The sequence below is a fragment of the Pelodiscus sinensis genome, chromosome 1 (assembly GCF_049634645.1).
Source record: "Pelodiscus sinensis isolate JC-2024 chromosome 1, ASM4963464v1, whole genome shotgun sequence".
In the NCBI taxonomy this organism is placed as follows: Eukaryota; Metazoa; Chordata; order Testudines; family Trionychidae; genus Pelodiscus; species Pelodiscus sinensis.
In genome coordinates this window covers 90,998,562-91,025,334 of record NC_134711.1, presented here as the reverse complement: position 1 = coordinate 91,025,334, position 26,773 = coordinate 90,998,562, and the positions used below count along the sequence as shown (strand labels likewise).

The 26,773-nt window shown below is 47.3% G+C and overlaps 2 protein-coding genes across 11 annotated transcripts in view; both read left to right on the top strand.

Annotated features, from left to right (window-relative positions):
- Positions 1–13,782, top strand: part of MGAT3 (beta-1,4-mannosyl-glycoprotein 4-beta-N-acetylglucosaminyltransferase) — a 67,767-nt gene extending 53,985 nt beyond the window's left edge. For 8 of the 10 annotated variants that reach the window (XM_075936609.1, XM_075936582.1, XM_075936594.1 and 5 more), the window contains one exon: positions 6,464–13,782. In XM_075936609.1, coding sequence (XP_075792724.1) covers positions 6,465–7,970 — 1,506 coding nt within the window. In that variant the 5' untranslated portion in view covers position 6,464 and the 3' untranslated portion in view covers positions 7,971–13,782. The other 2 variants (XM_075936626.1, XM_006111530.4) reach the window with 2 other exon arrangements.
- A 12,774-nt stretch (positions 13,783–26,556) lies between these two features.
- MIURF (mitochondrial elongation factor 1 upstream open reading frame) lies at positions 26,557–26,769 on the top strand. The gene has a single exon (XM_075936668.1). The coding sequence runs from the start codon at positions 26,557–26,559 to the stop codon at positions 26,767–26,769; it is 213 nt and encodes a 70-aa protein (XP_075792783.1).
- The last annotated feature ends 4 nt before the right edge of the window (positions 26,770–26,773 follow it).

The following is a 26,773-nucleotide window of genomic DNA, read 5'->3' as shown; positions in this document are numbered from 1 at the left end:
AACAGTTGCTCTTTGCTGATTGTCACCAGCCAGGAGGATCATGGATAGACTTTGAATTCAGTTGCTGACTAAAGGAGAACCTGAGTCAGAATCTAGCTGCAGCCTGCAGCCTTTCCACCTTGCACTGTGATCCTACCAGAATGTCTGTGCTAGGGTTCTAGCCACACACAGATAGCAAAGATTTCATGACATTTTTCATAAGAGCAAGAGTGTCCTGCATAAATTTAAACCAGGACAATTACATTCCATTTCCTTACTTTTCCCCCTGCAATTTCACTCTCAGGGTATATTGTTCACTTCCTGTCCTAAAATAGTTGTGGCATGCTGCCCTGGCCTATCACACAGTAACTGGCCTCCTTAGTGATGGTTTCCTTTCAATTGCTCTGAATCTGAAGTGATGATTTTATATTCCCTGCCTATTTACAAAGTGTTTTCTGGGGCACAATTTACTCAAGGTTTGAAAGTGCTTTGAGACTCTTTGTGTGCACATATTCCTATTCTCCCTTGTCCCCTGAATGGACTCTCCCTGCCGTGTCTGAGAAGAGGAAACCTGTGCTAGATTTATGTCTTCCTGGAATGGACTCAGCATTTAGCCTCCCCAGGAGGGGGAAGAAAATCCTGAATTGGATTTCTGGAATGGATGCTGGATGACACCTCTGAACTTGTTCCAGTTTATGGGCTGCTGTTTTATTTCCAAGTGTTGGGGGGATGAATGAGTTGGTGGGTGAGTGTGCACTGGGACTATTTGTACCAAGATGAGGGGTATTATACACCTGGTTGCACGCCTGGCATTCTCTTCCCAATGTCCTCCAGAGCAGAATGTGGTGAATTGCCAACTCATAAGCTTTGTGCATGTTTCTTCCTTGTGATACAGGATGTGATTCCAGGATGGCATAAATCAACTGATTGTTTGATATTTCCCAGGCTACAATAAAGTGTAGCAAGTGACTGGGGATGCTACTCCCAGCTGCTAGTTACTGCGCAGGATGGTTGTAAGTATCGGCTTAGCCATGGGACCCCAAGCATGAAGGCCCATGAGGGCCCCTCTTAAAACAAACCAAATCTCTTGTTCTGCTGCTGGGGATAAGAGGATGGGTGGGGAGATGCTGAAGCAATCTTAAGGAGTCTTAAGGGTCTCCTCACCTAGCCTGCAGAACAAATGTAACTTTTCTACCTCATTTAACCACCTGTGGTTTTGGTTTACTGGGTGTCATTGCCATTCCCTAAACATTGTCAGGGAGAGGAGGCTCTGTGCTTCTGGTAATTGATTTTTGCTTTGTAAGGAGTAGCAGGAGTTCTAGGTAGCAACATGAGCCCTGTCCCCAATAGATTATTATTAGGTATTTCCCTTTCAAATTTCCACTACATGCGTTCTGTTTTGAATGAGAAGGGTGTAGATAATTCTTTCTCACCTAATGACCTGTGAACTTAGCTGCAATTCTGAGGTGCAGCTCACACTTCAGCATGATCTGGGGAAAAGGAAAGAGCACAGACATTTTTAGTCTCAGTCTCTCTCCACTCCCAGTCAGAGGAATCCCTGGTATGTAAGGATGGACTTGATTTAGGGGAGGGATTTTCAGACTGGCACATCCCTACTTCTCAATTTGCCTCTTTTGCCTCTATGTTTCAGGAAATGAATTTCATAGTTTTCAGTTCCAGGATCCCAATAAAAGGTAAAGATGAGCAGGAAAAGTTGTCTTGCAGGAAATGTCAGGACTGGAAGAACAGAGGGTACTACGGGTTAAGACTGGGTTGGCTGAGCTGCTGGAAGTAGCTGCATGGTGGACCTTAGCTATGGGAGCTCTTGGAACTGGAATAGCAATGAGCATTACAGGTCCAAATTGAAGTATGTTGGCTGAGACTTGTGGATGTAAGAACAGGAGAGGAATTCAAGCATGCCGTCTTAAGGAGAAAAATACACTTTAATTTCTAAAAGCCTGTATTGGGGAATGTCAGCACGTTTCACCGCCGACCAAATTGTGAAGCAATTGGCTCATATCAATGCTGAGGCTTTTGAGTGGGATTTCCTCATTACATACAGAACCTCACAGCCATTTGTGGTGAGGAGGGAAGCTAATTCCTATGACGTACTCAAATCTTGGTCCGTTTACTGAGCCTACCACGAGGCAGGCTGGCTACTTACCCAGTAGGAACTGGAATGTGTTTCTTAACAAGCATCACACGGACTAACCAACACAGTAAGAACATACGAGTTGCTATAGGGATTATGCCAAGGGTCCATCTCATCCAGTATCTTGCCTTTGATATGGATCAGAAGGAGACGCCTGTGAGCAAGCACAAGAATACCTAGTAGTGCCTTATTATGTACTTTGATCTATTCTGTAGGGGGAAATTCCTTCCTAATTGTAGGTCCTACTGATCTGGGACTAGACTGGAACCAGTAACCCAGAAGCTAAAGGTCTGACTTTCTCCCAGTCATAGAGCCAGCATTGAATAGGTCTCTTACAGATGAAGGCTCTGAGTAACCATCCTCTAGCAGCAGCAATCTGATGAAAGGCTCCGAGAATGACAGGGCTTGAAAAATCTATTCACCCAGGACAAGTAGGTATCTTTCTTGGCCATGGCCCATCCACTGCTGCAGGGCCTATGTTTTTATTTTGAAAACCTCCGGCCCTCAAGGAAACCTCTTTGGTGTCAAACAAAGCAAAATGGCTTCCTTCCGGCCTACTCCAGTGCTTCCACTGATGGGAGGAAGGGGAGGATGGGACACTGCTGCTATGTGCCTTCGGGAGGCCTCGGGGAGGAGTCACCGTGTGGAGCAGGGGCCCCTGGAGATCTCAGCCACCCCAGCAGAGGGCTGTGTGTGGGGAGAGGGCCTGCTATTGCCAGCACCACTTCAGCTGAGGGCTGAAGGGCCTTCTGCTTGGTGTAAGGTGGGGCCCTCTGCTGAGTTGTCAGGCACATGTATTCAGGGAGGCCCAGGTTACCCTGCTCCTCCATTTCTGGCAGCCAGCCCCTGCCTCAGCAGAGAGCTCTGGGCCTGAGACAAGTATAAATGGATTTTTGAGGAATGGGGTGGAGTGTCCCAGCATTAACATATTGGCATAGTATTGGTTTATTTGGGGGTGAGGGTAGTATTAATTGGTAACACACTGTTTTGCCATCAGGAGAGTGGGCTCATTGGGCCCAGGCAGTGGGGGCTGCGTGTCCAGTAGGAGATGGGACAGGAAGTCTGTGACTTATAGTATCAGTGTGTTTCAGCCTGTGGAGCAGGCTTAGTCCTTGTGCTAGAGCCGTAGCTTTCAATCAGTGGTCTGCAGTCTTCTGGAGGGGTCTGTGTCTCCACTGGAAATATTTTAGGGGTCAGCAAATGAAAAAAGGTTGAAAACCACTGAGCTAACAGAGATTGGGTACATTTTTCAAGCCCTGCATAATTAACCCCACATATGGGATATTGTCAGCCTGATTTTCTCCTTGCACCAATGTCAGCCAGGAGCAGTATCAGTCCTGAGTCAGGCCTCAAATATCATGAGGCATTAAAATAATAATGTTTGGGTGGGGGTGTCTTCTGGTTTTGAGCTTTAAGGATTCCTGTTTCCCAGTTTTTCCCTGCTCACAAACCTAACTTTTATTATTATTATTATTATTATTATTTTATTATTTTATTTTAAAGTGAGTTTCTCATGAGTTCCAGGACTCCAGGAATGGGAGCTCTAAGAAATACAACAAATATTGGAGAATCACAATCAAATCACAAGTGTTGACAACACAGTGGGAAGAATTTCACTAGTGTTGATGGAGTCGATCTCCATGAGCTAGGCTGACTTATCCAGCTGAGGATTTGGCCCACTGGAGTTCTGCTGGTGTCCAACCCGTGTAAGCGAGAGCTGAATCGGGAGAGTTGTGCCAGATTTGGGAACTCTTCTGAATTGTTCTTACCCCTGCAGACTCTCCAGTAGCTCGAGCGTCATGTGTCTGTAATATTTGTGTCGGATGTAAATCGTTCTGCCTCTGAGATCTTTGAAGTTAATGATAAACTGAATACTTCGCAAACATTAACAACCTGGCTCTGGCCCTCCCCTCTTTCCTTATAACCTTTGTATCTGCTTCAAAATGCCCCCTCCTTACTCTTTGTCCTGTGAGACAAAATAACTGCATATCTTTTTGTCTGTACTCAATCACACAGTTTTACTGTGCAGTGACACAGGGTCTGCCCAGATCAGCTTCACAGCTTTGTGCAGCCCATCATAAACACACCATGCTGAAAATTCGGAACTGCTCTGTGAGCTTTGAGATATGTAGCAAATATGGTGCCGGTCACAATCGTTTGAGATGTGAATGCTCACATAGGATCCTAGGCACATTCTTGGACAGTGGAGGTGTACAATTGGGAATGGCGGCTTTGAAGTCTTGGAGAGTTCCTGAAAAACCCCACAGGGTTTGATTGAGATAGGATCTGAAGACTAGAGGCTGGGTGAATCCTCCTAAAGATAAGGAATGAGATTGACATGTACTCTGAGAGACCATAAAGAATCCAGGTCAAATTAAGCTCTGGCATACACTATAACACAGTCAATGAAATAACCACCTAAACCTTTTATTACAACCAAGAAGCATGTACTTTCCTTCCTTCCACATCCGTTTCCATCTACGTATTTTGTGTTCCTTGTTGCCATAGTAGTGGAACTCTCACAGGATTATAAATTAATAAGACCTATTTGCCCTTCTGTCTCTACCTTTGGGAGTAGCCTAAATGGTAGAAGAATTTTCTCCCCAGGTGCGCCAACCCTAAGAGGAGTTCTTGTGGAAAAGCAAGCTTGAACTAATGGACTTTGCATTTGGTGCTGACTGTGGTGAGATCAGTGCTCCTACTTGCTTCTGGCAAAAGTGCTTATCATAGTCTAGGGCTGTTTCCTGCACTCGTGAGTCTCCCCCGATTGGCTAAGTTTAATTGGTCTCTGCAGCTGTGGCAGAGGGAGAAGCGTGCTCTGGAGTGCTGGTCTCAGTGTTGTCTCAAGTCTTAAAGGAATTAAATTAGATTTGGTATGCCAAGGAGGAGCCAGTGGAGCAGCGAGGTGATGTGTCGTCTGTGGTGGTTTACAATGATGCACCGGATTGTCTGTTTGTGTGAGTAGAAGTTTCTGTAGATTGTTTGGCTTCATCCTCCTCAGAGCCTGAGTTTCAGAGGTAGAGGGGATCCCACCTCCACCTCTAGCCCCAGCCTGATGTTCACTTTTGCATAGAATTTCATGCTATAACGAGAGGTCCAGTTCCTTTATCATGTGGCAGGTGGTCTGCTCCTGGCTCATCTCAGCTCACCCCCAAACTTGCTGACCCTTTAGGAGAGGATTTACTTCCCCTTTCACACCTAGCAAGAGTCAATGCCTTTATGTGTGTGTGTACGTGTGCGTGCATATGGTGGGAACTCATATCTTTTGTCTGGAATTTGCTTCTTGCTACTTTCCCATCTGACAACAGCTCTTCTGGCCCACTCTTAGATGGGGAGACTAGCAATTGGATAAAGGGGATGGAAACATATCTCCTATTGCATGGAGAGAGGGAGTGCGCCCTTTTGGGTTCCTTTTTCATCTGTCTTTCAGTACTATTGAACCCATTACCCTGACTTGATGGTTTTAGCTATGACAGCTGTTTTTGTTTTTAAATTGCCTTTGTCCAGTGGCAACACTTCTAGCTCCTAACATGTAGGGGATGGAAGGCAAAGGGGTTAAATAACAGTCCAGACTTTTGGTGGAAGGGAGAGAAAAGAGGAAGCCAGATTAATTTTTGAGACTATCCCTGCCCAGATTTCCCTCGGAATAAGAGGATTTCTTTAGGACATGTGTTGTGGGTGAACTTCCAGATGGTTTTGTGGATTCAGGTATCTCCCATACCCCAGAAGTTGAGATCATTAGCAAAACCTTTTTAAGGTCCCTTCTCCTACACACTACACTCTGTTCCAATTATGTCTTCTTTTCTGCCTCAGCCTTCTATTCTCCTTGCCTCTCATTCCAACCGTTCTCTGGCTTTCCCTTCTCACAGCCCCCTAGCCTTTGGGTGATATCGCATATGAGTGAGCAGTCTGTATTTTGTCCCTACCTTGCCATCTAGTGTAATTATATCTGCGAGCTTGGGGACTTCAGTGGATCAGAGGTGTGCAGAATTCCATGCTTCCCATCCCCTTGCCCTGACACTAATGGGATGTTCTAGAATATATCAGGTCTAAAGACAGTGGCCAGACCAGAAGAGCTCAAATTTGCTGAATGCCAAGGAGGAACTCAGCAAAGGTGGCAGGCCTGGTCAGAATGGGATGGCGGGAATAGGACTGGATTAGCCTCTCCAAGATTTGAGGAAAAGATTCCAGCTGGAGCCTATACTATCAGAGTTTGGACCTCACTCTGGTTATATCCTGGGCTCCATACAACACTCTTTTCCCCAGTGGTCCAGGGACCTTTTGCAGCCAACTTATAATTGAATGTTACTTCTCTCTTTGTCTTTTCCTCAGGATGAAGATGAGACGCCACAAACTCTTTCTGACTCTGTGCATGGCTGGTCTCTGCCTCATCTCCTTCCTGCATTTCCTCAAGGCCCTCTCTTACGTTACCTTCCCCCGGGAGCTGGCTTCGCTTAGCCCCAACCTGGTCTACAGCTTCTTCTGGAACAATGCACCTGTCACACCGCAGGTCAGCCCTGAGCCAGGAGGGCCGGAGTTCCTCCGCACACCACTCTACTCCCATTCACCCCTGCTCCAGCCCCTGCCGCCCAGCAGGGCCAGTGAGGAGCTGCACAAAGCTGAGTTTGTATTGCAGGAAGACACCACAGAATATTTTGTCCATACCAAAGCAGGCGGTGTCTGCTTCAAGCCAGGAACCAGGATGTTGGAGAAGCCACCAGCAGGCCGGCTGGATGAGAGGGAAAATGGCGCTGCTTCAGGGCGCCCAGCTCGCAAGCCGCTGAGCACCAGCGGGACAAAGCGGCGGAAGTGGGTGGAATGCGTGTGTCTCCCTGGCTGGCATGGTCCTAGCTGTGGCGTGCCCACTGTGGTCCAGTACTCAAACCTGCCCACCAAGGATCGGCTGGTACCACGTGAAGTGCCCCGGCGGGTCATCAACGCCATTAACATCAACCACGAGTTCGACCTCCTGGATGCCCGTTTCCACGAGCTGGGGGATGTAGTGGACGCCTTCGTGGTCTGTGAGTCGAACTTCACTGCCTATGGTGAGCCACGCCCACTGAAGTTCCGCGAGATGCTCCTCAATGGCTCCTTCGACTACATCCGCCGCAAGGTGCTCTATGTCTTCCTGGACCACTTTCCCCTGGGGGGACGCCAGGATGGCTGGATCGCTGATGACTACCTGCGCACCTTCCTGACGAAGGATGGCACCGCCCGCCTGCGCCACCTGCGTCCGGACGATGTCTTCATCATCGATGATGCGGATGAGATTCCAGCCCGGGATGGCGTGCTCTTCCTCAAGCTGTACGATGGCTGGACGGAGCCTTTCGCCTTCCACATGCGCAAGTCCCTCTATGGTTTCTTCTGGAAGCAGCCTGGCACCCTGGAGGTGGTTTCTGGCTGCACAGTGGGGATGTTGCGGGCTGTCTACGCCACAGACGGGATCCGCCTCCGCCGCAGAGAGTACTACACCATGCCTGGCTTCCGACAGTACGAGAACAGCACAGGCCATATCCTGGTGCAGTGGTCGCTGGGCAGCCCTCTCCATTTTGCTGGCTGGCACTGCTCCTGGTGCTTCACCCCAGAGGGCATCTACTTTAAACTAGTGTCAGCCCAGAACGGGGACTTCCCCCGCTGGGGCGACTATGAGGACAAGCGGGACCTCAACTACATCCGGGAACTGATCCGGACTGGTGGCTGGTTTGATGGCACCACCCAGGAGTACCCCCCTGCCGACCCCAGGGAACAAATGTATGCCCCAAAATACCTGCTAAAGAACTACCAGCGGTTCCACTACCTGCTAGAGAATCCCTACCGGAGGGCAGAAGGGGCTGGGTGAAAGGAGCTGGGCTTGCATGGGAAATGGGAACTTTAGAGCAAAGGGGAAGAATGAGAAACGTCTTTTATTTTCCTTTTTATTTTGTTTCCAGCCAAGATATGTAGTCACTCTGCATTGTCTGCCCTTCTGGCAGTGTGACTTGGGGTGGGATTCCCAGTCTCACTAAGGAGGGCCGGAGGAATGGAGAGGAAATGGGAACTGGCCCTGGAGGAGGCAAAAAGATTGTGGCACATCCCCCTCTATCTTGAGATCTTATCCCAGGGCAGGTTTTCCTACATGAGGGGGTAGAGGAAGCAGCTGCCCTCCACTGTGGGACAGGTTTGCATGCCCGTGTGAGTCTGAACTCGTCGATGAGCATGAGAGTGGGCAGGCGAATGTATGATCATGTGCATGTGAGTGGATGTGTGTGTCATGCGCGTTCATGTGAGTTTGTGTGTACATTTGCAAAAGCATCTCTATATGCATTTATTTTTTTACTGCAGAATTCTTTAAAGCACAGCTTATCCCCGCCCCCTCCCCCCACCACTAACCTCATGCCAATGCATCTCTCATGGGCTCCACTCTGCCTAATATGCTGCTGGTCTTGGAGCTTGCAGATAAGGGAAATGGGGCGGAACACAATGCTTGTACTCCTTCTCTACTCCCACTGGGCTATCACTCTGCCCCCTCACCTTACCTCTGCCCAAAAAGCCTCAGGCTGTGTCCCAGCAACCTGCTTTCATCAGGGGAACAAGCTACAGGGGTCTTCACTAGGTTGGATGTATGTTGTGTTCACAAGTGCGTGGATTAGTGTGTGCACGAGTGTGAATGTGCATGGATTTGGTAGGCATGTGGCAGAGTGTTTGTGTTTTTGAGAGAGAGGTGGGAGCATGGTAGGATTCAGAAGCTCTGCTACATACATAGGAGTTATGGATATTTAGGGAACCCCCTACAAGCCTGCTGTGTCTAGGGGGAGGCTGTAGGCTCTGGGTTCCAGTGCTCTAAGTGGGCCAGTTGAAAACTAGCTCTGGATGGGGAGGTAAGAATGGGGACAGCCTTAGGGCAGTATTGCTGGCAGTGTCTGGCAGGGTGTTTCTCTCCTCAACATAAAAAAAAATAAAATACTGGTTAATCTGCTCCTTGGAGTAAAAGGGAGGGGGAAGGGGAAATCCCAAGCTCCCTAGAGCCAAGCCTGGGTATTGGGGCCAATGGGCTGCATCTAGGCCCAGCACCCATACTAGCGACAGTTTGTCAGGGAGAATCCATTGTGGGGATTACTCCTGGAATGTGCCTGCCTTGTGGCTGGGAGGGTGTGCGATTCAGAACCATTTGTGTGGAGAGTCCTGCAGTGAGCGGGGGAAGTGACAGAACTAGAAACAATCCGAACCAGCGAGCTAAGCTCTTTGTCCCTGTTGTCTGTGATAGGGCTTGCTTCTTTCCTTGGCTATCTTGGTTCTTTGGGGTGCCAGCCACCTCCCCCACCCCGTTTGAGCAGATGGCTCTGTAGTGCCTTGAGCCTGCTTTGCAGCATGTAGCGGGGTGAAGGACAGAGCGGGCCTATGTTATTCTTCTCGCTGAGGGAGGACGTTAAAGAGAGAAATGGTGGGAACATGATCCCTCCCCTTGTTTGTAATAAGCATGAGGGAGAAAATGGACTATTCCCTATAAGGAGTGCTCCCCTGCCAGTCTGGCAAGCTCTGCTGAAGACAGGGGGCTTTCTTTGCCAGTGGGTCTGTAAATCCCCATGACCATGGGGTTTTAGCCTGGATTCCCATTTCCGTTTCTCTCTTCCCCCCACTTTGTGCTCCCTCCTCTGCTTTTCCGGGGGAAAGTGACAAGTCCCGGAGCTCAGTTCTAAGGTTGTGGCTTCCTCCTTATCTATAAGTATTTCTAAGATTCTTACCACCCAGGTATTTCTAAGGTTCTTATCACCCAGTGCTAGGTGAACCCGTAGGACTCTGAACTGGGTGAATTCCTTTTCCAAGCCACTGTGGGTCCAAAGTACGATCAAGATAGAATGACATAAAGCACAAGATTGGAACCCCTTGTTCTCAGTGGATCTAAGACATGTTTAATCTTATCTCACTCCTAGCCCCAAGGCACTTGCTTGAAAGAGCAAAAACATCTTTTTGCTTTATTTATAACTGCTGCCATCACCCACAACACTCTGCTCCATGAGATCATTGGTGGCTGGCACACAGAATGGGAGAAGGGGAAATCTCCACCCTTCCCCCCGGGAGCAGGCTATTATTGTGCCCACGTGATCCATCAACTAGAGTGTTCCAAGCACAGGCGTGGGACCTCACCGATTGGGATCTACAGCCCAATCTGCCACAGAGGATTCATGACTCTGCTGAAAGAACTTTGGTGACTTACAAGAACTGGAGGGTAATTGCAAAAGGAGGGGCATATGTTAGGGGAGAAGAATTAGCAGAAATGGGTATAGCACAGATGGGCATTGTACTATCCTGAATGGAGGCCAGGGGAGAGTACAATGCATCAGCACAAGGGCCTGATGCAAGAGATTGCAGAGAAAGACGGAGGGACCCAGCAGTTGGTCAAGGCATGGGAGCTCAGAACTTACCTGCAGGCCTTCTGTTTGGATTTGACCTTTCCACATTAACAACAAAACAACCCAAAGTCCAGTTCCAGTTGACTGGAAGGGAGAGGCACACTATATATTTTTGTATGCAAACTCCATGATGCTGGGAGATGCTCAGACACCTTGATGACAGGAACCAGATAGCTAGAACTTGGGTCCCTTCTCTACAGCACAGTCTTAGCCATGAGTCTGGGGTGGGTTCTGGTAGAGGCCAGCAATCTTCCTGGATAGGAAGCTATGGGGGACCAAGCAGACCGTAATACATTCACATGACTGTGCCACCTCCTCCCACCACTTTTTCCCCTTTTGCCTGCTCCCCTTTTCCTCTCCATGGGCTATCTGGGATTTACATTGCACTTCAGGGCATGTTTGCCTTGCCTTATGAATTTCTAATGCACCCATCACTGCTGTAGCTAGGCCTGATCTAGCACAGTCATATAGACTGCTTGCTTCCCTTCCCTCCCCTCCCTTAATTACTCCATTTCCCTCTTCTCATTAGCAGCCCCTCCCTTTCCCAGGCATGAGGAACAGATCCCATTGTAATTGCCACTGGATAAGAACTGAGCTCCTTTGGGGACTCAGAGGGCTCTTTATACTAGAGTCCCTCTTCCCCCCCCCCCCCCCCCCCCTTGCCCAAGCTGGTTAGAAATGAAACTTGAAACAGACTTCTGTGTTGGGAGACTTTCCAGAAAAAACATGTCTGTTTTACCCCTCATATGAATAATTTTTGTAACTGTTCAGTTTAAAGCCAAATCACTTTATATTTATGGTATTTAACTTGTACAGCTAATCCTCTCTTGATTGAAGTTAGATAAATTGACCTCTTGTGTGTTTAACATCGTCCTCTTCCTTCATCCTTGCAAGCTACAGGGTGAGGCTTTTGGTAACTAGCGCTAGCTGATTGATTTCTCAGGCGAGGATTCCATCCCAGCCAGGCCCTGAAGAAATAGGAGGCAGAGGTTACATATGTAGTTTGACCAGCTGGCTGAATGGGTGCTTGTAGGAGAGAGACAGATTCGTAAACAAGGAGCAGCACAAAAGTGTAGGATCTCAAAACATGGGTGGGTAGAGAAAGAGATAGATAAGGACTGGTCCAGAGTCCTCATTCCCAAACAATTGGGATGAGCTGTCTGGCTCCTTTGATCAGGTCTTGATCTGGCACTGAAGATGCTGCAAAATGGAGTTTAGAAGGGAAAGCTTAAAAACCCAAAGTTGTGTCTGAGGGGTAGGTATTAACAAGAGGGGAGGGCTGGGACAGGCTGTCAGAGCCAGATTATGTGCTATTTATGTGTGCAACAATAACTGAGAATTAGTACAGCTCACTTCCTCCTCTGCCCACAAACACTTTTTTTAGACAGCTCTTGCTTGGCTCATTTCTGGTATCTTTTCTACCTTTTACCCTTTGCTACCCTTCTTAATTTGAATCACACGAGATACCCTCTGCAATTTCTGGGGCTTACACTTTGCTGTGCACCTGTTTCAGTCTGTTTTATTAATGCCCTTGCTCCTTTGTAGTTTTCAAAGCTCTCTTCCACCATTTCCTCACATTAAGTCCTGAGAGGCAGGCTACTTCCAGGTTCTTCATAAGCACAGGTGTTGGAGCTGGTGGGTCTACTTTACTGGAAAGACTGGGTTGAAGAGGCATCTCCCTGTCCCATCAGTGAAGCAGATGGTAAACCTTAATGATGCTCAGGGCCAGACTGAGTATGATAACCCTAGGGGGACAGGACACAAAGGATGGGATGGGTTTTATGGCTCTGTGATTACTATGAGAGGGCAAACGTTATAGTTCTTTAGTGTTCTTTCTCCAGTATTTGTAATATGTTCCTAGAAGCTGCTGTAATCCCTAAAACTTCTTTGCCTCTAAGTGGAGGACAGGGCGCAACATATTCATACACTGTGGCTATGTCTACATGACAGGGTTTTTGCGCAAAACCAGCCATTTTTGTGCAAAAACCTGTGGAGCATCCACACCTCAAGCGCATTTTTGTGCAAGAAAATCTATAGTCAATCGACAGAACAGAGGGCTTTTTGCGGTGTAGGTATACCTCCTTCTACGAGGCATAACTCCTTTTTGCACAAGCGTTCTTGCGCAAAAAGGTATGTGTGGATGCTAAAGAGGAGTTTCTTGCGCAAAAAGAGCCTATCACAAAAAGCACAGGTGCTCTGATTGCCATTCACAGAATGGCCATCAGAACTTTCTTGTGCAAGAACATCCATGCAGTGTGGATGCTCTCTTACGCAAAAGCACATCGCTTTTGCGATGCGCTTTTGAGGTGTGGATATACCTCTTCTGCAAAAAGCTTCTTGCGCAAAAACCCTGCAGTGTAGATAAAACCTAAGAGTAGGCAAATGAAGAGGCTCTGACTCATCCCATTGATAGGGCAAGGTTGGTGGAGCTCAGAGCAGCAGCTTTTCTAGTTCTCCCGGTCTCTTCCTGAGGCCATAGCTTCTTCTCACACCCAGGAAATACCCTGCTTCATGTCATTGATTACCCACTTTCTTCATTGACTTTCATGGCTGCTACAGATCTGCACTGTGAGAATCTGGAGCTGGTCATTCCTGCTCCTGTTAGTAAACACTGGTTAGGAATGCAGTAGGCAAGGGAAAGGTCATCGTGACTTTACAGGCCTCTAAAACTGGGGATGGGGAGAGATTGAAGGGGAAGGGACCCTAAATCCCTCAGTTTTTGCATTCAGAGCTCAAACAAACCCAACCCCACTCTCTGAGAAGTGGGAGGAGCTTATCTTTAATGTGATAATAGAGGAATGTAAATGTGGAAAAAACAGGAGGGGATTTAACCCGAAATGTCAAGAAAAGGGAGGAGAGTATAATGCAATACACATACACTGGGCATATCGGCACTGCAACCCATGGTACGGAGAGGAAGGACTTCAAACCACTGTCCATTCCATTCCTGCAGGAATGATCAAGCAGTATCCTCCATGGAGCAATGCATCAGCATTCCCATGGGGTTGATGCTACCCAGGGAATTGACTTGCGTGGCTCAGAGCTCCCTCTTTGGGCAAAGGAATGTGTGGACTTGCCAAAAAAAACAAAACGAAATGTAATTTATAAACACCAGTAATTAATTTTTTGTAAGGATGAATCAAATGTACATTCTGAAATCATTTTCTCTGTAAATGGTTGGATTTCATTTCACCCTTAAAGGGATGCTTAAAAAGGAGGAATAAAAATAATAAAAATTACAAAGTATGAAAGGTAACCAAATGGTGTTTGTGCCTGTCTTTATTGCAGCCCACGTGGCTAGAACTCCATGGAAAAAAGGTGAAGAGGGAGCTGTCTCTGACTGCGGCACATCTCTTCCATTCCTGAACAGCCATGCACCACCTGGGGGCTTTAACATCAGATTTTTTGAAGGCAGACAAAAATATTCTACCCAGTAACTTGTAGGAGCAACTGCTCCAGCTCAGCCAACAGAGGGTGCTCATGCACCCTGCTGAGCAAGTCTGATATATTTCACCCAGCACATACACCTGTGAGGTGTTGACAATCACATGCCTGCTTTCTGGCAAGCTTGAGCCAAGATTTCTGTCACATCTATAATAGTATTCCTGGCCAGCAGTGTCCTTTTAAACAATAGATGTTGTGTAGCAATAGCTCATGGCCCCATAAATGTCTATAAGGCTAGAATCCCAATAAATCTTAATCGGGCCTTGCAGCCCTGGAGAGGACAGCCGGATAGGTCTGATACATTTCCTTCACCAAAGGCAGGGGGTTCCCAATCCCTGTTCACTCTGAAAAAGTGGCTTCTCTAGATCCTCCCATTGTGGGAACTGCTACACATCTAAGGGCTGAGACATGCTCAGAGCTAATGTATTCCAACCAGTAAGTAGCAGTGGTAATGCAACACATGGCAGCCACTCCATCCCCAGAGCATGGACACACCCACCCCCTCCAGTTCCATTATCAGAGGGTCCTTTTGGGGCATTCTGTATGCCCCCCTCCTCCAAAAAAAATTGTGTACATAGGATTAAAAGTCTGTAAATGGTATTGGTCAAAATAACATTACCTAAGCATGCCAGTTTCAGTTACTTTGGTGATTTATTTCAAAATATGTCAGCAAGTAAGTTTGCAATTATTCAGTTACAGGCAAAAATTCCCTCAAGAGTAGCGTTAAGGAAACCCTTATGGCAACCCAGTTCCTGTTTCTTTAGCTCCTCCCCCCAGAGCCCAGCCTCAACCCCTACCTTGCCCAGACACCCTCCTTCAGAGATCCAGAGGGAGAAACAGTCTGATGCTCTGTCACAAGCTTGCATGATGTTTCCTGTGTGCCACCTGCTCCTTCCCTCAAGGCATGCTGGGAACTGCAGTGCCAGGAAACCCTGGAGCACCCACTGGCAGTGTCTGCCATGTTTGAGCTGGGATGGACTGTGGCAAATCCAGCACCCACTACTGGTAGCTAGCAGCCCATTTCTGTGGGAGAAAGGAAATTCTGCATTGCACAGTGGTGCCCAGTTCCCCCAGGAGTAACCTACTAAGCATCAAGCAGCTCCACCCTATGGCAGTGTTGCCAGCTGTCTTGCATTTCCTGTGAGCAACAGACTTTCAGCCAGGTCAGGAACCAGCCTGGAAATGAGAGAGGCTTCAACCCTCTTGTGAACTTCTGCTGTGCCAGGTGAGTACCCCTCTCATTGTCTGCCTGCTGCACCTGCACTTCCTGAGATACCACACTCAAAGCTTTCTCCCCCTTCCTTCAGTCACACGTCCTGCAGCAACCCCTGCCGGTGGCCAGCCTGGGCTGGCATGAACAGGAACTGCTGCCAGAGCAGCCTCTGCCTGTGGCAAGCTTCAACCTGCCACAGGCAGAGTTTGCTTTGCAGCAGCCTCCCCTCACCCCTAACCTCTATCAGAGGCAGCAGCAGGAGGAAGGAAGGGAAGGGCAGGTGTCACCTCAGAGATGGTGCTGGGGAAACTAGCTTCAAGCTGGTTCCTCCCAGCACCGGTTCCTGTTCTCCCCTCCCCCGCTGCCTCTCATACAGAAGCAGCAAGATGGGGTGGGGAGCAAGTAGTCAGATACTCCACTCATTTACCCAATACGCTTATGCTTATTGGGTAGTCAAGTAGTTGACTACAGGGCATCCCTGCTTTAAGTCGCCCCGGTATGTACATCCATTTTGCACTGAAGTCATTGACACATGTAGGAACTGATGCATTATAAGTCCTCCCATTCCCCGCTCTTAAATCATGCAAAAATCACCCCCAATTTGTGCAAATGTAAGTCAGCCATGGGGAAGAAATTCCCCGCTTGAAGTTGTTTTGCTATATTTCCAAGTTTTTTGGAAGTTATCTTGGACTTAAAGTGATGACGGCCTATACAGGCAGTCCCCGGGTTACGTACAAGATAGGGACTGTAGGTTTGTTCTTAAGTTGAATTTGTATGTAAGTCGGAACTGGTACATATTGTAGGGGAAACTCTAGCCAAACATTTCTCCAGAGCTCAGTTTTATTCTCCCACACCTCACTTCCCTCAGTCCTTTATTCTCAAGCTGAGGTGTCTGCTGAGAAAAGCTGCTCCGCGTCTCCCTGGTCTGCTGGGGGGGGCGCTAGCTTTACGTCTCCCTGGTCTGCTGGGGGGAAGCAGCTAGTGCGGGGTTGCCTCACCCCGTTTGTAAGTAGGGATCCGATGTAAGTCGGATCCATGTAACCCGGGGACTGCCTGTACTCACCTACATCCATATCCCAGGCCTGGGCGAGTGGGAGTGAAGGAGGCTGAACTGATGGTGGGGATAGGAGGTGAGTGGGGGCTGGGTTGGCTGAATGGATGGAGGAGCTGGACAGAGGCAGGAGTGGAAGAGATGGACAAAACTGATGAGGGGGTAGAACTGATGAGTGGACTCTGGGGGACAGGACTGATTTGGAGGGTGGTGGGCAGAATTAATTGCTGGATGGAGATGGGCAGATATGGCGAATAGAGCTCCTGCATCTAGGATTAGTCACTCTCTCTAACACACTAGGAAGAGTGGGCGCCACACATGTGCAAGGAATGGGCAGGGAGACTTCAGAAACTGGAAGACCAACAAAGCCACGCTATAAGCTTTGTTTAAAAGTCTCCTCATTTTGGGGCCGCTGGGGTCTGGACTCACGATTTAAAAAAAAAATCTGTGACTGGCACTACTGTAACACTGACACTTATCAGACGACCCCACAGAAGACATTGATTTAGATAGAAATACAATATTCACGGAAGCCCATTGGAATCCATCAGCCCACCTGCCAAATCAGCTAGCCGAAAAATGGATAGTGCTGAGTATTGGGCACATACCTGGCTGTTGCTGACAATGAAAAAAGCAGGGGCTATGGCAGGATGAGTATAAGGGTCACTGCATGTGGTCCAGAATCCTAAGATGTGGGCCCATATAGCGCCTAGGCTGTTGAAGATCTTACCAGTAGCAAATATTCAAACAAGAACTTTAGAGGCTAACGATGAGAAAGGTTCCAGTGCTTAACAACAGGACAGGGTGATCTGACCCTTGAGAAAGGGACAGGTGACCACCTCTACTAGCCACAGAAAAGAAGCCTGGTCCAAATTTTCATTGTGAAGCACAGGGTGTGCTGTAAGGGGCTTGCCCTGTGCCTGAGCCTTGGAAAGTGGCATGATTCTGGTGGAAGTTGGCAAATTCTTCACTGGCCTCAAAAGTCAGCTGGAGATGGCATATATTTTTCCCTGATCCATGCCTATATCTCAGCAGGTCTACACCAGAACAGACTGGCCTTGAAGATTTTACTATCTGAATAGAGTAGACGGCATAGGGTAGGTGTAGAGCAAAACAGAGAGGAGGAAGGGGAAGACAAGAATAATAATACAAACAGAAAAACAAAAATACAGTCTGAAGGTTTCATAGTTGCTTGGTTGATATAAAAAACATAAATGAACAAAAGATATTAATGAATCTCTCAAGGGCCATCCAACTTTGTAATACCATTTAATGTAGCTATAGCTGGAAAAGGTGCTATGAAGGTACAAAGTGTTATATTAATTATTCAGCAGTTTTTGTGTTGTCTCTTTTTGATCAACTGTTACCCTAAATATATTACTTATCTATTCCTGATCTTGGTCCTTCCAAAATGTCTTTGGGTATATTAATTTCCCTCAACTCCAGGTCTGTATATAAGTATTACTCTTGAAAATGTTTGTAAAGAATTTCATTAGTTTCTTATGCTTCAAGTTAGTAAATAGTTTAGCTGTTTATAGGGGGGTTGCTCCTGATCAAAGGTTTTGGAAAGCTTTACAAGTTTTAATGAGGGCTTGATCATAAAGTTTTCTTCTGTCCTGTAATAATTCCATTATGTGGACAAATGGAGCTCTTTATTTTCTTCTAAGCAGTTCTTCTGAGGATCGATAGTAGAAGGGGGTTGGTGGGACCACCCATATACTTAAAGTTAGCCATGGACTTAAATTATTTGGTGGATCAGGGCAAAAGCACTGGCCAGCTTGAGCCGTGTGTGCTTACTCTGGTAAAGCAAGTAAGATTTCATCATCTTATTTGAATATCTGGTCGTTTGCATGGAGAGTTACAGACAGATTATGTGATTCTCAGCTATATATATATATATATACATATATATATATATATATCTTGCTATAGCTACAGGGCCAAATTATCTGCTTGAGTAAATGGGGTACTGCTCAGCTGATTTCAACAGAACAGTGCCCATTACACACCAACAGAGTATCTGGTCTAATTACTTTATGGTTAATAGCATGGATAGAACTTAGGACCTAAAAGAATGATATATGGTTGTCAGATTGATCATAACTGTGTTAAAGATGTTTTGAAATATACTGACAGCCTGAGAGAGTCTTTGGATTTAGATGAAAGATAGCAATTTAGATATCCAATTTGTGCTATGCTGGAGTGAATACAGTTTGGTGATTTTTTATAGTTTTCCTAAACACTCTAGTTTTGGACAAATCTATGGTGTAACAAAAAACAGACAGGACAGGTATTAAAGAGATGATCCAAGTAATTCAATCATTACAGATAAAAATATGTAAAATTTCTCTCCTGAGGTACATCACTTCTCCTTGATTAAAAATTAGCCTTCCAAGTACTCTGTGTGTGTGTGTGTGTGTGTGCGTGCACGTGCATGTGCACACACATATGCCCAAATAAATTATGGCTATATTGCTCCCTAAAAATGTTTTTTGAAAACAGTGTTACTTTATAGATTCATACTTAGCTTGTGGTCCACTGTGACCTCCAGATCCTTTTCTACAGTAATGCCATTTTTCATTTGTGTGAGTGAGCGTTCTTTCCTAAAAGTAGTATTTTACATTTGTCCTTGATGATTTTATTCATGACCATTTCTCCTGTTTGTCAAGATAATTTTGAATTCTTGTTAGAGAAAAAACTGCCCCCCCCCCAGTAAAAAGTTTGGCCAGGCCGCTTTTGCTACAGCGGGCTGCAGTACTCCTTGGGAGTAACCGGCCGCACCCTTCCTGCATACCAGGAAAAAGGGAAGGTGTGAAAAGGGGAAAATAGCCTCAGACTCTCCCACCGGTCACGTTGGCGTGAGAACAGTGGGGCTTACCTGGTCGCATGAAACCTGCACAGTTTCAGCCCAACCCCTGGGACAAAGACCCCCCACTTGGTGACCATTGGGCCATATATGGTAATATGCAAGCACGGGAAAGCGATGTGCAGACTTGGGGATAAATACCCATCACACAGTTCGCTCGAGGGGGTCTTCGCAACACACGTACCACTGTGTGTTTGCCTTCCCATATACTTCAAAGCGCTGCCGGCCTGATCAACCGACCAGCCACCTTCCCCGACTCTCGGGCGTAACCAAGGCCTTTGCAACCGAACTGATATCTTTGAAATGTTCTGTGTGCTGTGTAAGTTGGTATGTATGATTTGATTTTTTCTTGTTGCATAAGCTTAGTGTTGTAGTTGTTTTGAGTAGTACATAGAGTTTGTAGTTATCACTGTTATTTAATTAGTGTAGCTGGATATTTTTAGAATAGAGACTATTCCCCTTGCCATTCCCATTCTTATATTTCTGACACATTTAACTAGAAATCGTAGAATATAATAAATACTGTAAATTCATTAACATGGTCTATTAAAAATCTTAGAATAAATACTATAAATTCATCACTGTTATAAATAAATATTTTTTATTTGCTAAAACGGTCCACCTGGTTCTGTCCTTCCCCCCTTGGGTATGCATCATCGGACCTGTGATTCTCGCAACATGGCATCACAAACAGGATGCCCGTGGGAAGACAGAACTAACTTAACCCCGGAAGATTTACTCTTCCATGCCCAATATCACCAAATCACCAACACAGATGACGGCATACTGGGACACCTGAGTATCGCTGCTGGGGATCAAAAATGGGAGGTACGCGCCTTGATGGCCCTCTCTGGGTTGCGTCCTCCGCACACACCCCACTAGTCACTTTTTCCCGTTGCTGGAGGAAAAGCAGGTAAAACTAGCGGGCCTTAAAAAGCCACTAGATCCAGCAGCGACCCCCTGTCACGCCTTTAAGGGTATGGAGGCCTGCATAAAAAAGGCAGGAGCCTCTGTCTCTCCCTTGACATTCTATCCCAACTTAGAGACCGGGGGCCGAGCACACACCTTAGCCGCCAACGTAGCCGCCACTCTTTGACGCGCCATAAGTTAAAACCTGATACCTATGAACCTCACCACCTTTTAGGAGCACTGTACGGCCAGTTCATAACCGCACTGCGCCTAATAGAACAGTACGAAGTTACTGCACGAACAGTCACACAGCAAATGTGCCCTACGAACAGCGCTAGAGCTGGTGGCACACAAAACCCCGTTGAGGAACCAGGACCACCCCCCCCCCGTACCTGTCCGCCCCACTCCCGCCCGAAAAATCTCCCGCCCCTGCCGAAGAAGATAGCCGGTCCTGAGAGGTTTGCCCCGTAGTGGTCACCAAGCAACTGGTGGACCAACAAGATAACACCACAACCCAATCCATCTCCTGCACCCGCAGTGCGGCGGAAAGGAGGGAACTGGCTGAACCACCCGTAGACGCCCTGGAGAACCGGTAGTCATTTGGTTGGGGCGAGTCTCTTTAGAAAACGGTAGCAAAATTGTAGACTCGGAGGAGTGTACCTATTTGGTGCGCAACACCAGTTGGCATGGTGGGGCAGGAAACCCCATCATTGTCCAACACAATAATGTTTGGCCAATCCCTCTTCCCTCTGTGATCACCCAGCTCATAGGCACCACGCTAGCCTCATTTAACATCCCTCGTGGAGCTGTAAAGGCTCTGCAAGATCTAATGTATGGTGTAGCTGGACTCTCTATAGTTGTTTGGAGTCCTGCAGGGCACCCCCTCAACCTGACACTGGCCCAACAGACTGGGGGGGCAGCCACATAGATTCCCGGTTGCGGGAATAGCAATAGACGCGGTTTGTGAGGTCACAGGGCATCTAGATGCTGGCCAAATAATGTGGTTACGCACCGTTGTTGACCAACCATTAACTAGCTTGTACATCATAATAGATAAGATCCACATTCTGACCCGCCAACCTGAACCATCGGCGGGAGCAGTAGCTGCCGTAACTTCAGGACCCCGGCCCCGGCCCCAAGGGAGAAAAACATACCCTGAACGAACCCCTCAGGAGAGGGCCGTGTTTGGTTTCCTGCTTAACAGCGGGCTTACCAAAGAGGAAGTTAGGCGACTCTCAACCCCCGAACAACTCCTCTTAGCAAAAGCAAAGGGCTTCAAGCCATGAGGCAATTAAAGCGAACTGCTGAACAGCCAGCCAAAAAACGAGTAGCGGCCGCATACCATCAGGCGACCGCCCCAGATGACGATCTAAGGCCATTTGCCACCCTTATAGTTGAGCGGAACCTGGTAAAGTTCTTACTAGACACCGGTGCACAAGTATCCATAGTCACCTCAACACTGCATAAAAAACTAGGGAGGAAGCTGTGAGTTCAAGGCCTAAATCAAGCCGCCCAAGCGGAGCTTGTAGAAATTAAAATCACTCACAATGGGAGAGTGTACCAAGTCAAAGCCCTGGTAGGAGGCCAGAACTTGCTTGGCGTGGGGGAGCTAAAACGACTTGACTTAAAAGACCAAGTATTGTCAGTGCTACCTAACTGCCTGACCGCCCAGCCTTTACCCCACTCCCTTACGCTAGTCTGTCCCGCACAATGGAAGCACCAGCACATTCCCACCCACCCCCGATGGCATCGGCCAAATCCGAATGCTAATAACCTCATGGCCGAGGGAAAGCTACGAGAAGTTAGCGGTAGCAAATGTCTTTCAGCAGGCTGGGGTATACCTAAAGAGAATGGTCCTAGAGACGACCCAATATACCACCTGGTCATAGATTACTGCCAAGCAAATGACCATGTAGAATCTGTGCCGTTTACATTTATTCAAGACCATTTCTCCTGTTTGTAAAGATCATTTTGAATTCTAATCCTGTCCTCCAAAATGCTTGCAACCCCTCGGAGCTCAGTACAGTCCACAACTTTAAGTGTACTCTCAATGCAGTTATTCAAATAATGTATGGAGACATTGAATAGAACCACATAAAAAATAATACTTTTTGTAAAACTGTATTCTCTTTTATCAGGTTATTTTCTCATTTCAATTAAGGTCTCCTTGTTGAGAGAGGATTACTATATGAGCACATAATTTTTTACCTTTTTTATACCAGTCATCATTTTGCATATCTCTATCATCTCCCCACTTATTTGTCTCTTCTCTGCAAACAAGTCTCAATTGTTCCTCCTGTGGAAGCCTTTCCATATATCTGAGCATTTTCTCTCTCCATACCTGAACCCTCTCTAGTCTTGCTATCTCCATTTAGAGGCAGAATAAGCACAGTGAGCACAGTATTGATTAAACTGTCATAATTATCTTCTAATCCATTATTTATATATCCTAACATGGATTGAATTTAAAGTAAATTATAATTATGAGGTCCAGCGATCTTCCCACCTTAAAAGGGAAAAAGAACAAGAGACAAATGTACAGTATAATTTTAGGCTAATGAAGATTTATCATGACAATTTCATGAATTAGATGTGATTGGGTCAAAAGTTATCTTGTATATCTTTATTATTTCCTCTATAAGGCATTTTATTATAACCCTTTACTGTTTTATGTTCTGTTACTTTAAGAACATTAGGTGGATGTATTTATAACTTATTTTCAATCATGCAGTTTCTTGTGCATTTCAAAGTGGAAGTGCCCTCATGAAGCCTGGGGCCAGCGGGGGACTGAGTCCCCCGCTGACCCCAGGCTCCATGCTGCGCTGCTGCTTTGAAATGTCACACAGAACCCGGGGTCAGCTGGGGAGTCCCCCGCTGACCCCAGGCTCCACTCAAATGCCACCACGGTGTTTCAAAGCGGCAGCGCCGCACAGAGCCCGGGTACAGGCTCTATGCGGTGCTGCTGTTTTGAAGTACCCCCACTTCCCCCTGGCTTTGCTGCCTCTATCTGATAGAGGCAGCAAAGGAGGGGGGAGGAATAGACTAATTGACTCGACTATCCGATAAACATTTGCTTATCGGATAATCGACTAGTCCTTAACGTCCTTAAGAGAGCACTCTCACTTACTTGACCAGACCTATATTCAGTAGAGGGCAGTGGCACACAATCTAGCTCCCCTTTCAGCAAAATACCTAAACACATGCTTAATTTGCTGAATCAAGGCCTTAGGCAGTTGCTTAAAAGCAGCTCCCATTGGCTGGGAACAGTGACCACAGCCAATGGGAGCTGCAAGTGGCTGTACCTGCAGATGTGCAGGTGAATGAAGTGCCAACGGCCCACCAATGGCTAACCCTGACAAACCACATCCAGCCTGAGGGCCACGTATTGCCCACCCTTGATTTAGGGAGATGGAAAAGATTGTTGCTAAATATTTTGTTTCACTTTTCCTTCCCCAGTTGTACATGGACAGAGAGTGCTCTGCTTCCAGAAGTAGTGTGTGAAAAAGGACACAAAAAGCTTTTTGCAACATGAACTCTGGAACCAGTGCAGCATTTTGGAGTAGCCTATGTAAGGTTATTGTTGAATGAAGCCATGTCTTCTGTATTGGTATTTGTATATGTAATGTATAGGAATAATCTAGAAGCATTTCAAGAGAAACATTACATTGGGGCTACGTCTAGACTGGCATGATTTTCCACAAATGCTTTTAACGGAAACATTTTTCCGTTAAAAGCATTTGCAGAAAAGAGCATCTAGATTGGCACGGATGCTTTTCCGCAAAAGCACTTTTTGTGGAAAAGCGTCCGTGCCAATCTAGACGCGGTTTTGCGCAAGAAAGCCCCAATCGCCATTTTCACCATCGGGGCTTTTTTGCGCAAAACAGTTTTTAGCTGTCTACACTGGCCTTCTTGCGCAAAAACATTTCCGGAAAAGGGCTTTTGCCTGAACGGGAACATCAAAGCATGTGCGCAAGAAGCACTGATTTCAGACAGTAGAACGTCAGTGCTTTTGCGCAAAATCAAGCAGCCAGTGCAGACAGCTGGCAAGTTTTTGCACGAAAGCAGTCGCTTTTGCGGAAAAACTTGCCAGTCTAGACGCAGCCTGGGTGTTTTGTTCAATGGGAAGGTTTAATGAGAAGTATGTTTCTAGACAGAACTACAGACAGAGCTGTGAACTGTGGCTCTCATTTGACAAGTGGATCTAACCAACCTAGTGCTTAAAACAGTAGTGGTATCTACTGGCTCATGGATACCAGAGCTCCCAACATTGCTAACACTGGTGAAGCTGAATCTGTGTTGTTAATGGCTTGCAAAATTTCCCTAGTGTAGACAGATCTGTAGGTAATGAGAGAACTTAACTTTTGTAATGACAGAAGTTAACAGACTGTGAGGGGGAATGGTTTGGAAATAATTGTTTTAAAAATTACACATTTAACTCTAATGCCTAAAATGACTTTTGGCTGAAATGATTATTGTATAAAAGTGTCAATTTTCCCACTCTTTCAGTTAAGGTTTGAGACTTCACAATAAGCATATCTGAGAACCCCCAAGAGTCGTCCAACAAAACAAACTCTCCAACCCTGATTTAATGTTATTAATATTTCAAAGATTAAAAAAGCAAAAACAAATTTTAAAATAAAGGAAGCAAATAATCTTTCAGACTGCCTTTATATAATTCAAAATAAGGGGGAGAAGAGTAGGCAAAGGCAATTAAAAAACTGGTTGTAAATTGAGGGTATATTTATATTGGATCCAGAGACCATACAAATGGAACCCTCTTGCACAATTTGTACAAAGTCATGTTTTAGAGAAGAACTGCAGTTTAACACGAGCTAGAACAAGATTTCAAGAGCAATTATTCACCTGCACTTTTGAAAGCAAGTACTGCACACATTGGGACTCGCCCAAGAGCAATTTCAGAACGAAACTCTACTAATCAACATAAAAAAATGCTTCAGAGGAATAGCAGAGTTAGTCCTTAACAGGAAAAACTTAAAAAACAACAAACAGTCTGGTAGCACCTTTAAAGACTAACAAAACGTTTAACTTCTGCTGCCACCCTAACCAAAGTAACAAACACTCCCTTCCTTAACCGCAAAGCATCAGAGGATCTAAAACTAAATTTAGAAGCAAATGTAACGTATCTCAACATAGTATCCCAACTACACTCAACACCAAATTCTAAAGGATCTGATCTTCAGAATTTGCTAATCAATGGTTGTCATTGGGTATCAGATTTGATTTTAGGGTAATTAATGAATGTTTATTTATAAAGGGCATGTTTCAAAAGATTACCCAGGTCAGGCAGAGAACTGGCCTGGCGCTCTTTGACTGCAGTGTATGAAACCTGTAAATGAACACCTAAGCAGAGACAGGAAGTGACAAGACGGCCTGCACCCGGTCCCGAGTGCGGCAGCCCTGCGTAGCGGCATCTGCAATGCTAAGGCAGGCTGCCCGTAGGGGCAGAACCAGCAGCCCCAAGCCAGCGCTGCCTGAACCCGGGGGAGAGCGACACGCTTGCTAAGCCGGCGGCCAAGGTGCCCATGAGACATTGCACCAAAGCACCGGGGTGAAACCGGATTAAAGAGCTTCCCGGTGGCTAGACTGGCCCCGCCCGAGAGGCGAGCCCCGCCCTGCCCGGCGTGCTGCAGCCACAGCCAGAGGCGCCAGAGCCTGCTGCAGGGTCCTGCCCACGCGCTTCGCTCCCCGCTAGGGCTTGCCCACGCGCTACTGACGTATCGCGCCACTTTGGACAGCGCTGGGGTTCCAGGCTGTCCCCCCAGGCGTACCGTACAGCGCCGCCGGGCGGGCAGCCTCGCGCCAAGGCAAGCGGAAGTTGGCCCCTCCCCCCCCGCTCATACTGTCTGCGCTCCCACTCGCGCTCTCTGGTTGGCCTCCGTGCGGGGTCGTGCCCCGGAAGCGAAGCGGCCATATTGCCGGGTGACCCCGGGGAATCGGTGCCGGGGGGCGGGCGGCGCGTGACGCCCAGAAACGGGACCAGGCGTCAGAGAAGGAGCAAGAACCAACCCCCGCTTCCCCGGTGAGTTTGAGGGGGGGGCTCGGGGAGGGATCCCCCTCAGCAAACCCGGGCTCCTGCCCCTCCCCCTCTCCTGCAGCCCCTCCTCGGCTCCCCGGGGTCCTTCCTCGGCTCGCGAGGGGTCCCGCCCCCGCAGGTGCCGCCCTTAAAGCACCTGGCAGGGGAAGCCGGGACGGAGACAGGCGCCAGCGAAGTTGACCCAGGTGGTGGTGGGAGTGGGAGTTACAGTGTCCTGCGGCGGGGGGTTACAGTGTTTTGATGGCAGAGAAGGTGGAAGCTTTTCGCCGCCCCCCTGTCCCCCCACTAAGGCTTTTTTCCTCTTCTTTAAGATGTTTCCCTCTTTTCTCAGGTGGAAACCCAAGCCCCCCCCCCCGGGTTCCCCTTTCCCAGGAGCTTGTGGGGAAAGTTTGGGGGTGACACTTCCAAGAGGAAATGGCAAAATGCAGCTGGGAAACGAATGTTTATTTTCACCCATCCGTTTTTCTTCAGTTTGTCTTCACCTACATCTGTCCCCCATGGCAGCGTGGTCCCGTGAGGCAGTGTTGAACCTTTATCGTGCGCTGCTGCGCCAGGGCCGTGGTCTACGTTACACTGACCGTGATTTCTACTTTGCATCGATCCGGCGTGAGTTCCGCAAGAATTTGCAGTTGGAGCGGCTTGAAGATAAGGAGAGACAACTGGAGAAGGGGCAGGCTTTCTTGCGCAATAAACTGGGAGGGTTGGTTTAGTCTT